The sequence below is a fragment of the Ammodytes marinus genome (assembly GCF_949987685.1).
Source record: "Ammodytes marinus genome assembly, chromosome: 13".
Taxonomy (NCBI): Eukaryota; Metazoa; Chordata; class Actinopteri; order Uranoscopiformes; family Ammodytidae; genus Ammodytes; species Ammodytes marinus.
This window is the reverse complement of record NC_137217.1, coordinates 11,731,452-11,748,921: the sequence shown is the minus strand read 5'-3', so window position 1 is coordinate 11,748,921 and position 17,470 is coordinate 11,731,452. Positions and strand designations below refer to the sequence as shown.

The 17,470-nt window shown below is 39.4% G+C and overlaps 1 protein-coding gene across 1 annotated transcript; it reads left to right on the top strand.

The window, feature by feature from the left end:
• Positions 1–2,607: 2,607 nt before the first annotated feature.
• Positions 2,608–17,456, top strand: azi2 (5-azacytidine induced 2). Its single transcript, XM_080039691.1, is given in 10 exon segments — positions 2,608–2,744; positions 4,921–5,174; positions 5,918–6,034; positions 6,483–6,582; positions 7,271–7,404; positions 7,524–7,588; positions 11,791–11,894; positions 14,553–14,665; positions 14,668–14,696; positions 14,698–17,456. Coding segments are annotated over 9 exon segments (1,182 nt in total). The 5' UTR covers positions 2,608–2,744; positions 4,921–4,955; the 3' UTR covers positions 14,999–17,456.
• The last annotated feature ends 14 nt before the right edge of the window (positions 17,457–17,470 follow it).

Here is a 17,470-nt window from a genome sequence, read left to right as displayed (position 1 = left end):
AGCCAGTGGCTGATACACAATAGGTTCACGTATAGGAGGAATCATAAAGTAATAAATGTGTATGCGACCAACCGCAGCAATATCTGCAGCGGTCAATTGGATCTTTAAAGGAAAAAATTCAGCCTATGCGGATATATTTTGGGTAGCCTATATTTGATTAGTGTATAGCTAATTTGCATATTAAAATACATTTTCAAAGAAACTTGTAAGATAAAAATGGTGTATAACAAACCATGCAAAGCACGATGCAGATGTGCTCATTGTCCAAATTGCCATTACCTCTGCCAGATCAAAAGACACAGTCTCAGTAGGTGATGACACAGACTTGTTAGAACTCTTGTTGCATCATGCTGATCTGAATGCACATGAGCTGTTTATGGCACAAGAACCAAAGAAAGCAACAAAAACAAGACTGATATGGTGCATAAAGTAGACAAAGGAGTTACTTGGTCCCAAGGTGTGTGACGATCTCCTCTTTCTCCATGCCATTTCAGGCTGTGATTCTACATCTTGTCTATTTGGCATAGGAAAGGGAATGGCACTAGCCTGGAAATCCAGACCTGCCACTAGGCGCTGGCAAATTAAATGTGCTGCGCCTGTTGGTCTGGGCACTCTCCATTGAAGCTCATTAAATATGTCAAGAAATCCTGAGCTACGTTTCAATTGGTTCTATCTGATATGGGCGGGCCAGAGCCCTATGGTGCTCTGGAGCGGACGTAAACGGATGACGACAGTGCGCCGTCAAAGCCGTGATAGTAAACATCAAAGGTGGCTGCGGATATGTTGTTTGAGTTTGAGACTGCTTTGGCCTCGACCCTTTACAATTTGGAAGACGGCACTCAAATTTTTCATTAGCAAGTAAGAGGAATGTTCTGTTTTGCAGACCGACCACGGCAAAAGTTAAATTTAACAGTTAATCCCGCTGTTCGCTAAACGAACGGGGCTTAATACGCCACATTGTTCATTGCTCTGATTGGTTGTAGTGCTATCAAATTGCGTGCAGTGCCATTTGAAGAGACAAATCTAATTCATGAGAGGCACCTGTTACCCCTGGCAGGTAAGCCAGGCAGTTTTTCAGGTTAGAGGCCAGTCTAAAAGCAGCATTGCCATCACCCATTGGCAGTAGGAAGATTGGATATTCAATAAGTGTGGAGCTCATGTGCATATTCAAATTAATTTAAAAATAAACTTGTAATACAAAAAAAGTTACTTTTCAAGTATTTTACTATGTAAAGTTTTATTGTGGTAGGAGTAAAGGAAAAAAATAAGCCTATTTGGGTTTATTTTGGGCATGTACGATTAGTGTATAGCTCATTTGCATATTAAAAATAATTTTCAAAGAAACTTGTAATACAAAATTGTTTAATTATCATGGATACTTTCATTGTGTAAAGTTTCATTTTGATAGGACTAAAGGAAACAAATAGCCCCATTGGAATTTATTGGTGTCTCGCCTTATTGGCACACATCTCGGATTGATGAGAATTAAACATATTTCCTCAACTAGGATTTCTTAGGACTTTTAGTATGTTGTTCTGGACACCTCATAGAAATTATCCGAGCTGAAAAAATTATTTTACAATGTGTTTGTTTTTTGGCCCAAAAATGCGTTACTTTGCCTGGCCTATTAATGTAAAACAGCAATGAAGATAAAACCAAAAGCAAATAGCCTATAGCTGTTTTGTGCTTTAAATAATAGTTTTGCTACGTTAGCTAGCTAGCTCACGTGCATCAATATACCTCCCTACCTTATCCAGCTAAATAACTGTGACAGAATGTAAAACTTAATTGTGTTTGTTAAGTTGAAATAAGATTATTTAAATGTATATGTTGATATTGACAAAGCAATTTACATATATGATGTGAGCATCATGGTATCATTGGACGGTTACCTTGCATTAGCTTACAGTAGAGTGACAAGACTGTTACACCTAGCATATTCAGCTAATGCACTAAGTATGCAAGATGTAAGTCTTCTAGAAGTCACCTGTCCTACAGTAAATTGAAAAGAAAGTTGTTCAGGTCAGCAGGGGTTTTTTTTCGACCTCTTTATCTTCTTATATTTATATCGGGACTTACTTGTACTTCTTAAGCGCCAAGAGCTGTGGAAGACACCTGTCACGTTAGAATGCAGTGTGGGTCCGCCCGTCAAACTTTTTAGTCTGCGGGCCGGGGTCATATATTATTACATCATCTATTCTTGTTACATTGAGTTATGGCCTTTTCTCGTAAATAACCACTATTTTCGTTATTTATTTATTTAATTTTCCCCCAACATGGCATAGCAACACTTTGCATTAAAAAAAAACAGTAGCCCACAGAGGATGGACAGGATGACCTCATCTTTTTGGCAAACCCTTCAATTTATCAACTGAAGGCAAACAACACTGAAACATTTTTTATTTATTTTTTTTCATTATTGTTGCGTTTTTGGGATATTATTTCATTCTAGCAGATCTTCATCTTCATTCGTCCAACTAAATGGTGCCTTTTTTTCTTCAACGTGAACAAGCTAGTTCGCAACGAATGATGTTACCATTCGTGCGTTTATTTTGAAAGGACTCCAGCAGTCAAGTGACTCCCGGACCGGAAGTTTTTGTTTCCTCACCTGTCAATTCTGACACGGTGCGAGAGTCCAGCCTCGTCTCTTTGTTTTTCTCGGAGAAAGGGGTCTTATTTTTCCTAGAATAAATGATAACCCTGTTCGGCCAACTGACACCTATTTGAGGACAGCATCTAACACGGTTAGTGGAAGTCGAGAGTAAAAATATCCGACTGCTTTCGCTTCACCCTAGCCACAAATAGCCACAAGACGTGTGCTAAGCGCTAGCTAACTTATCATTATAACAGATTAATCATTTGAATCACGGTGGCTTTTGATACATATGTTATATGTGTATGTGTCAGTGGCTCCCAATTGGCTTAACCTTATTGGTAACCTATTTTAGCAGTGCCTGTCAGTGCGTTTTGTTGGTTGTCAACAGAGCTACGAAGCTAACACCATCACGTTAGCATCGCATACACAAACTAGATTCATTGATTGTTTACATCCCAAATATAGCTGTTTTTCAATGCGTATTTGAACGAATAAGGTCTCTTCGTTGCTGTCATTGCCATTTTAGCCGTGCGTTTCCTGTTTCACCTTGGATAGTCTGGCGGAATGACGTTGCTCTTGTCTTGTTTTGGTTTCACGTTGACTTTCGTTTTTGAAACATTTTCTAGGTTCATTGTTGATGTCATACCATTTTCCGAAGTCGCCCTTTAAACCCAGCGGCTGTGTTTGATTTGTTTTTGTTTTTTAGTATCCATGACATTGATCTAATACCCTTTCCAATTATTCTCCTGAAACTTATTTATCTAAAAGCCTTTGGTGTTAAAAAACTTGGCTCGTAGGTCTTTGCTGCATCATTGCATGCTGACATCATCAACTGGCTTTAGCTAGTTCCTGTGCTTCCGAGCTACTCCAAGCAGAAAGGATCAAGGAGGGGTCTAAGTGTTAGGTTTTAGGTTAGTGGCTATGCCTGATTCAGGTGGTTGTTGGACTGCTTGCATTCTAGGCTGAATCAACTGACCGAACTGTGTGGTCACATCCCAACAAAAAAAAAACACAGTCTCTTTTTTGAATTTGTACTAGTGCACACACACAGTTTACCTTTGTAACCATTAAAAACCTAAGGGTTAACGTGGGTTTTTTCATGTACAATATTATAGGGCAAGCATCCCAGGATCCAAGGCCCATGTGACTTAATAGCAGCTACATACATCTCATATGTATACTCTTATGGATCTGAAATAGTTTATCACTGTTTGCATATGCCTGCCTTTATGCCTTTTCATTGAACATCGTATATGTTTACACACCTTAAATAGCACATTCATTTGTATATTTGAACAAATGGTCACATATTTTTTCATTTTAAAGTTAGTGGAATAGACATATAAAATTATCAAATAAGCCATATGAGTGAAGTTTGATAGAGGTTGAGTCAATTTAAAAAAAAAAAATAAATCTGTTATTGTGAGGTTAGCTTGATGATAACATCACTGAACTGATGCTATCAGAGGTTTGTCTCAACCAGTGCTGTCCCGCCTAGAATCAACTGTAGACTTTCCTTAAACTTGTATATGTAACAATGATTTAAGAAAACACACCTTTTGAACAAACATTTGATAAACCTAATGACACAAGCACAGTATGTCCTTGATTAGCACTAAGAAGAGACTAAAGAACATGCCTGCATTGTGCGCCCCTTTGTGTTTACATACCCTTGACAATTAATTACATTTGTCTTGCCTCAGTCAAACAGGTTTTTTTTTTAGTTAGTGCTTCAACAAACTTGTTTCCCTGGAGAAACTATTAAATCACTTTTCCACCTGAAGCAATTTCCTTGGGAAATTCTCATAGAGGAACTGATGCACTGTGCATTTTCTGCAGCAGTGGGTCGTGTAGAAAAAATACCAGACCATCCCTTGGTAGTCATCCAATGAGAGGAAAGTGCCACATACAGAACATCAATCATCGTTTCAGCACTGGGACATTAGTGCATTGTAGAATGATCTGTTAGATATGTATGAAACATAGCAGTTGGCAAGTGTCCGATATTAAGTCAAAGCTAAAACGTTTCTATTTTGTTTTGCCTATTCCACCCTGTAAATTAGCTTTGTAAATAGTCATTTTTAATTCAACTGTATACTTTGCTTTTTAATTGATGTTTTGATGTGCACTTTGACTTGTCTTTGTGTACAAAATGTGATATATACAAATACAGTTGCCATGCCTTGCCTAGGTTTTAACTTCTAACTGAAGTTCTCAAACCACATGTTACGTCTAGATTAAGCCAGTTTGTTATCTTGGCTTTAACATAAAACAGATTAATCGGTTAATTCATCACTTATAACTCTCCCTGTCAATCCCCCCAGGTCTTCTATCTGCTAGCGAGTCGGCCTGTGCAGGCATGGAGCCCCTGGCGGTGGATGATGACATTTGCATCCTTAAACATGAGACGGCCTACACCGCTGCCGGTGAGAGCCCCGTGTCAGTGTGCGCTGGAGACGAATCTGTGGCCTCGCACTTTGCCCTGGTCACAGCCTACGAGGACATCAAGAAGAGGCTGAGAGACACAGAGCGAGAGAATACCCTGCTGAGGAAGAGGGTGAAGCAGCTGGAGGATAAGGTATACACATGTAAACAAAGGGGTGATGGTGGGAGGGATATGGGATAGTTTTAGAAGAAATAGAAAAATGGTAAAGAAGAAAGGAAATGGTAGAGAGAGTGATTGATGTAAAGTAAAATACAGATTTTCTACATGGCTTAACATCTATACAGAGTGAGGTTTAGAGAAGGGGGTCAAGCCATAGGCAGAGTGATGGATGAAAACAGATTTTTTTTCTTCCATTCTAAGCTCAGAGGAAGTTTGGGAAAATTCAGCAAATTCTACACCAAACTGCAAAAAATACTAGTCTGCATGCCAGCATCATTTATACTGCTGGCCTATTGTGAAAACTATAAAACAATGGGAAATAAATTTGCAGAAAGGAGCCCCATGCAAAAGAATGGCATTGCCAAATAAACTGTTGCTGCACTGCACTTTTGGACAGAGGGCTCCCGAAACTGGATTTCAAATCAGTGGATCGAGTACAATACAGAGAACGCTATTTAAACAGGAAGGGTCTTAATACATACTGTATGGTGGGCTGAAGTGAAATGAAAGCTCTGCATAATATGTGTCTCATCTTAGTTCTGGTTTGTATCTACTGCAGCGTTAAGCCCATCAAGATAATGATGTGGTGGGGGGAGGAAAGTAACTTCCTACCAGATATTTAAATGAAATAAAATGGATCTTCTTCTCTTTTTTTTTCTTCTGTTTGCTTTCTCTGGTCTTGTCTTCACTGTGTATATTTCCTGTCACCGCTGTAGCTCTTCAGGCCAGAGGCTCCTCCGTCAGAGGGCCCCCAGTACGTGAACAAGGCCTTCAGCGCTTATCGCGGCATCTACATAGAGAAGGAGGACCTGCAGCTGGAGCTCAACAAACTGGTGTGTTCACCCATTCATTTGAACCGGTACTGTTGTACAGTAACAACAGGTAAAACAATAGGCAAGGCAAGGCAAGTTTATTTATATAGCACAATTCAGACACAAGGCCATTCAAAGTGCTTTACAGGGGCATAAAATACATCAAGATAAGACATTAGAAATTGCATTTAAAGAATAGTAAAAAACAAAGATAATACATCAAGAATCAAATACATACAGATATACAAATACATCTTTAATTAACATGTAAAAAGTAAACTTGAAATAATAGTAAGTACTCGATCCAACTTGACACTCGGCACCACCACTCTCCCCTTGGGTCCTCAGCAACACATCCGCAAAATGTGAAGTTGAGACTCAAAGGACAGAAACACACATGTATAAACCCAGAGATGTCTCTCTTTATAACAAGATGCTGACTCCACCCCTTTTCTTCTATCCCTGTCAGAAAAAGGAGAAGAGTGAGAGTGAGCGGCTGCTGACAGAGCAGCTCCAGGCCAGAGAGTTGGAGCTGCTTCAGCTGAGGACGGAGATGGAGACCAGCCAAGGTAGAGCATGCTGGGTCGTCTTCTACTGCATAGAACAGCTGAGCAGTCATTTGAACACAGCAGGGGAGCAATAGAATTTGCTTTGTTTACTTTGCTTTGAAAAGTTTAATAATGCCATGTAAAAGCAGGCATGAAAAGCAACTAATCACATTTACTCAAGTACTGTATTTAGATACAATCTTGAAGTAATTCTACTTTTTTTCATCGTATACTGTTCAATATTTGTATGTCATCTCAGTTCAAAGGCAATTGTTGTCATTTCTATTCCATTCATCAGTCATAGAATAAAAGGTATAATGTACTAGATATTTTTTTACATACGTATGTAGTTGCCCATTGTTTTTTTTGTTTTTGTTTTTTAATGTATATGTTCTTAAAGCTCAGAATAAGATAAAAACCTATTTTTTTTTTTAATCAAACTTACTGTTTTGCATAAGAAGCACTTTTATTTTTGTAACTTTTGTACATTTTGATGTTGATACTTTTATATTTTTACACTGTAGCTTTTCATCTATTACGTACGGGTACATAGATGGTCTGGGCAAAACTTTGGTAAACCATAGCTTTAAATACTAAAATGTATTTCTCTTTATTTGACTGCGGTACCTTATCTTAACCAAATAACATATCCGATCAACAATAATTCACCCATCTACAAACAGTTGTTTTTAATTGTCTGTGTTTGCAGTGATGAAGAGCTTGAACAGCCCCCAGGACTACTGGCAGGTGGACAGGGTCAGCACTGAGCTAAAGATCCACAAACTGCAGGAGGAGCTGGAGAGAGTGACACTGGAAAACGGTAGACTGATCGAGAGAAGTGGGGTAAGTGGCAGTTGAAAGAAAGAGTCCTGTTAAAATACATTAAAAAAAACATCAAAATACTCAAACAGCTACTTCAGACACTTCCTCCACTTATTTTGTATAATTCCACTGTGTTTTAGGAGGAACCCCATGGCCTTAACGGACCAGACTTGGACCAGACCTGTGACGCAAAGTATAATGCAAGGTAAATTGTTTTATGAATATCATTGGAGAGTGGCTGCCTGTGCCCTAGACTCATTTCAGTGACCAAACAATCACAAAGTGAATACAGTTGTGGCTGTAAATATTATGATGATGAGCCTCCTGTTGGCAATAGTCGTCTTAAGCTACCATTAGTATATACAGTAAATAATATTTGTCTTTTCAACTGTGAATGCAAAAAATAGCATGACTTTGACGAATCTCAAGCACATTCTAAGTCTCTGGAGGCCGAGTTTTACATCATACCTACTGTAAAATAGTTTTGGTACTAATCCTAAGAAAGAGGAAAAACATAATTAAGCCATTTCTAAATTATTCTTGCTATATTTCTTGCTAAAACACCAGAAAAAGCCTTTTACATGTGGAGCAATTTGTTCAGCAAATGGCATGTGAGAGACTACACTGGATAGATGGGTGTGTGACTGGAGGGGGTGATGTTACTATACCCTGCAAGCTGTTGGCTGGAGTTGTAATTTCCCCCTTTGGCCACTAGAGGAGGGTGCAGCTTCACACACTACAACTCCATGTGCATAACAGCCTTTGATATGAAGTACCTTACACACAATCAATATCAGCTAAACCCTTCACACTTCCTTCCATTAGAAATAGTTTAAATTTGCACACAGGGTTTTGATGTACTCTTACGGAATCACCTTTTTCCATGAGGATAATCTTCTGAAAAACAGCATTTCCTCACATGTTAGGAGCAATTTATTTGTGTCGTTTTATGATTTCTTTTTTTACGTGTCAGCAGTATTCAGATGGTGTTTTTAGCAGCACAAAAAGCTTTAGTTGTATTCACATTTCTTGTCCTTTTTTTATTTTTTTTGCTGTCTCAAGCAGGTGTTTAAAGTTAAGGCAAAGTGTTGATGAAATTCTACATCTTTTACATAAGGTGTGGATAGGACCGTTTGTAGGTGTGTTTCCTCAAATGCCACCAAATGGAAGTCTCTTCCTGAAATATAGCCTTGGTAATGTGAATTTATGCTGTTAAGTGACACCTTTGAAACTCCTCCGTGGCTTAAATTCACAGTCTGTGGACAGTGTTAAATCTGTCAACAAACAAGCAAACCACAGAGCAGAATTACAACTCTCACAAAGAAGTCACTCAATTAACAAGCCGACACATTTAAGTAATGTGCTGAATCGATTAGGTTTATGATAATACAGTATATCCTACACATTTTCCAGTGTCTTATTGATGCATGCTTGAGTTTAAGAAATGGGTAATTGCTAAACAAAGAAATACAATATATATGTATACAGTATATAGGGGAGAGTGGTCTAAGTTGTGCAACTTTTTACTCAAAGTGATTTTAAAGTGAGGCCTTGACAGTTACAGTATCTCACAAAAGTGAGTACACCCCTCACATTTCTTCAAATATTTCATTATATCTTTTCATGGGACAACACTGAATAAATGACACTTTGATACAATGTAAAGTAGTCAGTGTACAGCTTGTATAACAGTGTAAATTTACTGTCCCCTCAAAATAACTCGACACACAGCCATTAATGTCTAAACTGCCGGTTACAAAAGTGAGTACACCCCTGAGTTAAAATGTCCAAATTGGGCCCAAAGTGTCAATATTTTGTGTGGCCACCATTATTTTCCAGCACTACCTTAACCCTCATGGGCATGGAGTTCACCAGAGCTTCACAGGTTGCCACTGGAATCCTCTTCCCCTCATTCATGACAACATCACGGAGCTTGTGGATACTGGAGACCTTGCGCTCCTCCATCTCCTGTTTTAAGAAGCCCCAAAGATGCTCAATAGGGTTTAGGTCTGGAGACATGCTTGGCCAGTCCATAACCTTTACCCTCAGCTTCTTTAGCAAGCCAGTGGTCGTTAGGAGGTTTGTTTGGGGTCGTTATCATGTTGCAGTACTGCCCTGCGGCCCAGTTTACGAAGGGAGGGGATCATGTTCTGCTTCAGTATGGCACAGTACATGTTGGTATTCAATTAACTGTAGATCCCCAGTGCTGGCAGCACTCATGCAGCCCCAGACCATGACACTCCAACCACCATGCTTGACTATAGACAATACACACTTGTCTTTGTACTCCTCACCTGGTTGCTACCACACACTCTTAACACCATCTGAACCAAATAAGTTTATCTTGGTCTCATCAGACCACAGGACATGGTTGCAGTGATCCATGTCCGTAGTCTGCTTGTCTTCAGCAAACTATTTGTGGGCTTTATTTTGCATCATCTTTAGAAGAGGTTTCCTTCTCGGACGACAGCCATGCAGACCAGTATGATGCAGAGTGCGGCGTATGGTCTGAGCACTGACAGGTTGACCCCCCACCCCTTCAAGCCCTGCAGCAATGCTGGCAGCACTCATACGTCAATTTTCCAAAGCCAACCTCTTAGTATGACGCTGAAAACGTGCACTCAACCTTCTTAAACTGGGCTGCAGGGCAGTATTGCAACATGATAACGACCCCAAACACACCTCCAAGACGACCAGTGGCTTGCTAAAGAAGCTGAGGGTAAAGGTGATGGACTGGCCAAGCATGTCCCCAGACCTAAACCCTATTGAGCATCTTTGGGGCTTCTTAAAACAGGAGATGGAGGAGCGCAAGGTCTCTAATATCGACCAGCTCCGTGATGTTGTCATGAATGAGGGGAAGAGGATTCCAGTGGCAACCTGTGAAGCTCTGGTGAACTCCATGCCCAAGAGGGTTAAGGTAGTGCTGGAAAATAATGGTGGCCACACAAAATATTGACACTTTGGGCCCAATTTGGACATTTTTTCTTAGGGGTGTACTCACTTTTGTTGCCTTCAGTTTAGACATTAATGGCTGTGTGTCGAGTTATTTTCCCATGGAAAGATATAATGAAATATTTGAAGAAATATGAGGGGTGTACTCACTTTTGTGAGATACTGTATGTCTCCAACTCAAATATGTACATATAATTCAGGATGTTGTGCATCCCTGGCAATAAAAACTTTGGATCTGGAATAAACTGTTTAAGAAATATAGCTTTCGGAAAAAAAGTTGTCTTGTGGCACAACTTACACCACACCGGGGGTAATTTACCCCATGGTAGAGAGAATACCATGGGGTAAATTGTGCCATTGATATATATATCTCATAAACTGTAATGCAAGACAAATCCATAAGACAATTACTTATTCAAGGTTTATTTAAAGTAAATAAAGTAAATATTTTACAAAGATTGAAGGTCAATTTTCTTAAACAAGGCCTAGCAGATCTAGGTGGTTTTGCCTGCAAAAGTCACCATTATCATCTTTCTGGCCATCTGAACTCTCATCAGTGGTGTCGTTAAGTGGAATGAAGATGTCAGTCTCTTCTGAGCTACTGTAGACAATCACTTTCTTTTTGGTGACCAGCGTATACAGCCATGCCACTGGCACAACTCTCAGAAATGTACTTCACACTAGTTGCTCCGTGCTTGTGACTGCCACCTGACAAATGTGATTCCCCCTCCATTTCTGCCTTTAAATCAAGGCTCAAAACCCATCTTTACACCCTGGTTTTTCCTCCCCATTAACTATCTTACCTCTGCACTACTATCTTTGTTTATATTTGTGGATGTATGGGCTTTATGTCTTTTATTTTTGTTATTGTTATTTTACCTTCATTGTTTATCTACTGAATGCACTATGTACAGCACTTTGGACAGTGCAAACTGTCATAAATGTGCTTTTGAAAATACATTTTACTTACTTACTTACTTACTTATAACTCACATAGGCCCTTTGGCACAAATCACCCCAACCCCAGAATTTTGGATAATAGGCATGATGCAGCAGTTTAGGGCTGACATCGTGCTAACTATATAGACACAAAGTGTAGCATACTAAAGCACTAAAACATGTGTCAAAGGTGTCTATAATTGTTCAGACACAATAATCAAAAAACCATGATCATGGAAATTTTACTTTGAAAGGCAAAAAAGCAGTTTTTTTAGCTTAAATGTGCTTATATCTTATTCCATGTTTCTCCCTTCTTTACAGGATGAGTCAAATGGATGGCTCTTCTTAAATATGTGGTCACATTTCCAATTTCTTCTATGGTTTTCTAGAAACAAGGGATGGCACACTTCCCCAACCGCACAACTTAGGCCACTCTCCCCTACAGTATATATACATCTACAGTATGTATTAATGTCTTCCTAAATGCAATGACATCTTGCCAATGTTTTTGTGTAGGGAGAGGAGCATGCAGCAGACGTACGATGCCTTGTGCTGTGAGGTGACTCGTCTCCATTCAGAGCTGAAGCACCAAACAGGCCTGATTAGGAAAATAAGACAAGGTGAGTTGCCCACAGGCTCTGTGCATGTGGGCACGCACAGAGCTGTGCCTCCGTCGGTGTACATCTAACCACAAATCATCCCAACCCTAATGTCTTTGTGTTTGTGTCTGTACACATGTGAGAACCCACCCCAGCACTGTCCCACTTCTGCCTCTTCATGCCTCCTCACCTCCAGTATATACAGCACTTGGAGCATTTTGTATCCTCTTCCATTTATAGAAAAAAAATCTCACAGGTTATCTCCTCCGAGATGCAGTGAGTGCAGCATTGAAATCTTTTTTTCAGGCTATAGTTTAAGAGAGAAAAAAAAGATTTGACATTTCACTTTTACCTTAAGGGCCCAGGTAATTATCTTCTGTTGTTTTTAACACTTTCCTTTTGAATTGTATAATTTAGTATTATATTTTCTGATGTCAAATATATTAACAATTATAAACTTTGTAGTTACAAGTATCACTGTATTTGGCCTTTTGCACATCTGATTCCAACCCAATTGTATTCAACACTGTTATTTCTTCTTTTACCATTGCAAAATCAAAGCTGAGCATCCTCTTTAGAGTAGCTTTATATAAATATTTTAAAAAATCATAATTATCTTTCCATTATCCTTAATACTTTTAAATAGGCCTCCAGTATAAAATAGTTTTAGTGGCAAAAAGATTACAGGAGTCACCTGCAGATTGGATATTAAATAATCAACAGATGGGGATACATAACAAAAAAAAAATTTAAATCCCCACAGGAGTGAAATAAATACAGTGACAAGTTTTAGCAATTTTAACCAACCTGACGTTTGAAAATGTGTCTTCAGCCTAAGTGACATAGCTCTGGTTAATGTGCACTTACAAAGTAAAGTGGTAAAGTATACAGCAGAACTAATGTGGCTTACATCAAAGTAAAGAAGGGGGGGTTTCTACTACTGCCTCTCTTCACTGTAGGCTTTTCTCAAGAAATACTGCGAACAGAAGATTTCTCCTGCTGCTCCTTGTTGCAATTTGTATAAAGGGTGTGATAAGACTGTGGATTTCCTCCAAGTGCTCCAACACTCTGCAAATAAAAAAAGTAGATGATGAAATGGTCTGTCCCTCCTCTCCCCTCCCTCTGCGATCATGTATTCTAGCCCTGGACAGATTACCTCCTTTGTTGATTCACATCGCTCTGTTAGAAAAAGAGACTTGGAGAGGTGAAAATTAGAACCAAATATGGCAAGAAAAAATCAATCTTGGCCCATTTATTTCACTGAATACAAGACGGTAATCCTGTAACTTAGATGAGACTGATGGAGAGAAATGAAAGGAAAGCAGGAGATATGTATTTATTCAGTCATATTTGTGCATCTGTATTCTTCTAATGTTCCTCCTTTTGGAAATCACTTTTATTCAAATCCCAGACTCAGGAGACCCTCTCATGCAGGAGTAGCGGGGAGGGATGGATGGATGGAGAGATGATGTGTGATGGAGAGAGGTAGGGGAAAACAAGCAGGAGGAGAGACTCATTTCAAACTTTGTGCGCTCAAGATGATGATTTGATAGCAAAGCAATGATGTGCGTGTGTGTGTGTGTGTGTGAGATTAAGACATCCGATTTGTGTATGGATATGCTTCATAAGGAATCATTTGCTGGGTGAACAAAGCATTATTATTATTAAGGATGTTTTCTGATTCACTGTCAGAGATATTTACATGGTGCAGAGGTTTTATTGTGCTGCCGCATGGTGTGAGATTTTACTTCTCTGTATGTTTACAACATAAGGCCTATTATTATTATCTAGTCGGGGATCAAAAGGCTTTGTTGAACGCACCTTTGAATTTTTACATCTCTTCATAAACTTAAGTTTAAATCCAGCTGTAAATAAGTACAGAGGTGTGACCGTGGTGCCGAATACAAAAACAGTCTTCTTCCGTCTTTGGGAGGAAAGAGGAGATGGCTTCATAAACGCTGTTAGGTGGATTTTACCGACAGACAGAAAGAAGTATAAAGAAGTGTTAACAAATCTTTACCACCTTATACAGTACATAGAAAAATCAAAAATGCCATAAAATGTATCTCAATTTCAGTCTTATCAAAGTCACAAAAGAGAGTGCCCTTAAAGAATAATTCAAAGCTGAGAAGTAAAATTGATTACCATTTCTGACATACTGTATTTTTCTATCTGTATTGACATTCATTTAAAGGTGGAGTCAGCAATTCTGGAGAATACTCTTGTTGACAAAATTACTTTTCGTCAAAATCAATCAAAACCTCTTCACGTTCCGCTACCTGTACGTATTGTGTGTGTGTGCTGAAAAAAAGAAATGTTAATACACAGCCTAGACTCTGTAAACCTGCACGATGGGCCCCCCTTGTTTATATACCAGTTTACAGAGCCTATGGCTGTGTATTAACACTATATATATATATATATATATATATATATATATATATATATATATATATACACACACACACACAGTATGGACAGCTAACAGATCGTGAGGAGATATTCACTGATTTTGACAAAATGTAAATTTGACAAGAGCTATTCTCCAGAATTCCTGATACCACCATTGATATGTGATGTCAATGTGTGTGTGCTCTTAAAAGAAGCATTTTCTAACCATGTACATGACTACATAATATTTTTCTCTATCCTTCACTCCCAACCCCCCATTTCTTCCAGCTGCCTCAACTGTTCCCATCCAGTGTCTGGACGACGTGGAGAGGAACAACAACCACCACCACCACCATCACACAGCAGCAGGCCCTCGGTTGGCGGTGCCTCGGCCCCCCAGCGCCCCCCCTCTGCCCTCATGCTCTGGCCGGCCGTGCCCCCCCGACAGCCTGAGGGAGGACTGCTGGTACAACGGGCCCTGGCCCTCCCAGAGCTGCTCTGGAGGAGAGGCCCTGCTGGGCAGCAGTGACAGCGGCTCAGTGGTGCTGCCCCCTCCTCCCCTATACCAAGCCTCTCTGGATGACAGCTCCCGCTCCTTCCCCAGCCCGCCCAAACCCAGCGACGCCATGTTCTGGGAGGGACACTCCTCCGCCGCCGCCTCCAACTCATCATCCTCCATCGGAAACTGCAGTCCCAGGAGCCCTCCCAATGCAGAGTGGGCCAAGCCCTATTGAACAGGGGGGGCTTCCATTGGGATGATTAAATACATTATGTAATTGGATGGTAAATATAAACCAATGGGTGAATGAATGTGACTGTCCAAAACCCTGCCACATATAGCTACCACCTAACCTGCCTTAAGTTGATAAAGACCACTCCTCTACGGCGTGGACTGGACTTGGACCTGCCAGGTTGAGGGAACTTAATTGAGGCCAGAGAAGGCCTTTTTTGCGAGGTAAAGACTCTGTGAACCCGTGACTGTCTTCTCTGCACACCGCATCGGTGAAAACATACATGTATCTGACTTTGCAGAAGAAAAGTTGATGAGAGAGACCCTCAGCTGAAGAACTAGTTTGCCCATGCGTATGTATGTGTGCGAGCATGCATACAAGCAGTTTTATTTCTGTGTGTGCATATACACACATCAGACAAAAGTGTGCCTGTGTGTGCAGATCAGGTTGTGTGGCATCTTTGGCCTGCCTGTGTCTGTATCTCGTCATAATAAACCTAATAGGGCTCCCAAGGGCCTCATTCTCCATTCAATGGGGCCAGTGATCACCAGGGTCACGACCTAATACTAGAATATTTAAAGCTGTATTCCCTACAATGCAAGTCATTTTACATTTGGTCGCTGTAAAGTAAACAAGATATGTAGTTCCATGTACGTCTCATGATCATGTGAAGGAGGTGCCTATGGTATGAGGACTTGATGTGATGGTTTGTGTGCAGTAATGGAGAAATACATTAAGTAACTGTAGGATGATGGCAGATAATTGTTCCAAATCTTTTTTTTAAGATACCAAATGAAATCTTTTTTCTTGAAGTTATTATTTTCCGTTTTAAGTCCTTATGGATCTATATCAATCAAGTGGTCAATCTACCTATATGCTTAACCCAATCAATTCTGAGAATGCAGTGACAGTATTTGTTTTGGGGTTGTTGTTGGTTTTTTTGTTGAGGATATTGCATCATGCCTTGGAAATAATTTTAATGTACAAATGTATTGCTTTCTGAAATATAACACGTGCACCCTTCACTAGCACCAGAAAAGGTTTCCCCTGCCTGGTAACGCTTTCACAGAAATTCCACAACGCGAGCAAGTCTCCTTAAAACTGCCTGTTATCACTCCAGAACTACTGACAAACAATACCGGATGTGTTTTTTCCTTTTCTCAGTTGCAAAGGGGGCACATGTAAATGTAAAGCTGTGCTTTGTTGGATGTTTTTTCTGTAGGACGTTATAATTGATGGGACTTGTGGAAAAAAAAGCTTCTTAAACTTCCATGTATTTGAAACCCAGACAAGGTTTGTGAAGATTTTGAATTACAGAAGATGTACCTAAAACTCTGTACTGTGGTGTATTTGTTTTTTTGCAGTATGGCATACGTTTTTGTGTAAAGAGGCTAAGAGGGATATTTAGTTCTCGAGTATAAACAACAGAATGATGTACAAAAGAAAATGTATTGAGTCGGAACACACGATATACGGAGGGAAGACTGCATATCATAAATGTATATGGTGGGCTACAGTACTCCTGCCAAAAACAATTTTTGCACTCCAAATTAATGGGTTTTGATTTGTTGTTCTTCCCCACTCCTCCCAAGACTTCTGATGTGCATAATGATAATGATGAGCTGTCTATAGTGGTGGCAGGGCCGTAAGTCTACTAACCTGAAGAAATGTGAGCTGTGACTTCAAAAATAGGTGCACAACGCACAAAAAGGCCTGTGGCTGTTGAACCGACACTTTGTTTTTTTTTGTTTTTCTTCAGTATGTTTCATGATGAACTGTGGTCTTTTTTGTTGATTTTTAAGAAAATCTTATTATACAGCAGTAGTTTCATACTTCTGTAAACTTATTTGCAAACCAAAATGCAATGTACAGTAGATATGGATTATATTTTAGATTGACTGCACTTCAGACTTTGTAAATATGACCAATTAAACAAAAGGAAAGGAAGTGACCGTGTGAGGTGTCTCTATTCATATTGTTTAGCGATGGGGTCCTGTGGTTGAATTTCTTATAACACTGTAGGCATGTCAAGTTACTTTACAGTTTAAAAACCAGCAATAACTTTTGTTTTTCAAATCCAAATGAGGTGTATCACAGCTTCCATCCTTTGAAGTAAAGATAAGAGTATAAACAACATTTGAGATGGCCTTGTAAAAAAACAAGACACAAAACGGTACCAAAATGAATGATGACTTTTTTAAATTGTTTTTCATACAAAATAAACACAGCTGATTCATAAAGAAAAAAAGACCATTCCATATCCTTTTTTAATAATGAAGCTCATTTAGCTCCATACTATTCTGTTAGTGTGCTCTAACTGACCACAATACTTGGATCACTTATCAAATAGAATATTGAAATAAAAAAAGGAAAGACAAAGAAAACTTTTAACCAAGAGCAAACAATATAATTTAAGTGTTCCAAAAATGTCCAATTACTTTTCAATCTACTCAATTTAAATTGAACAGAGTACAT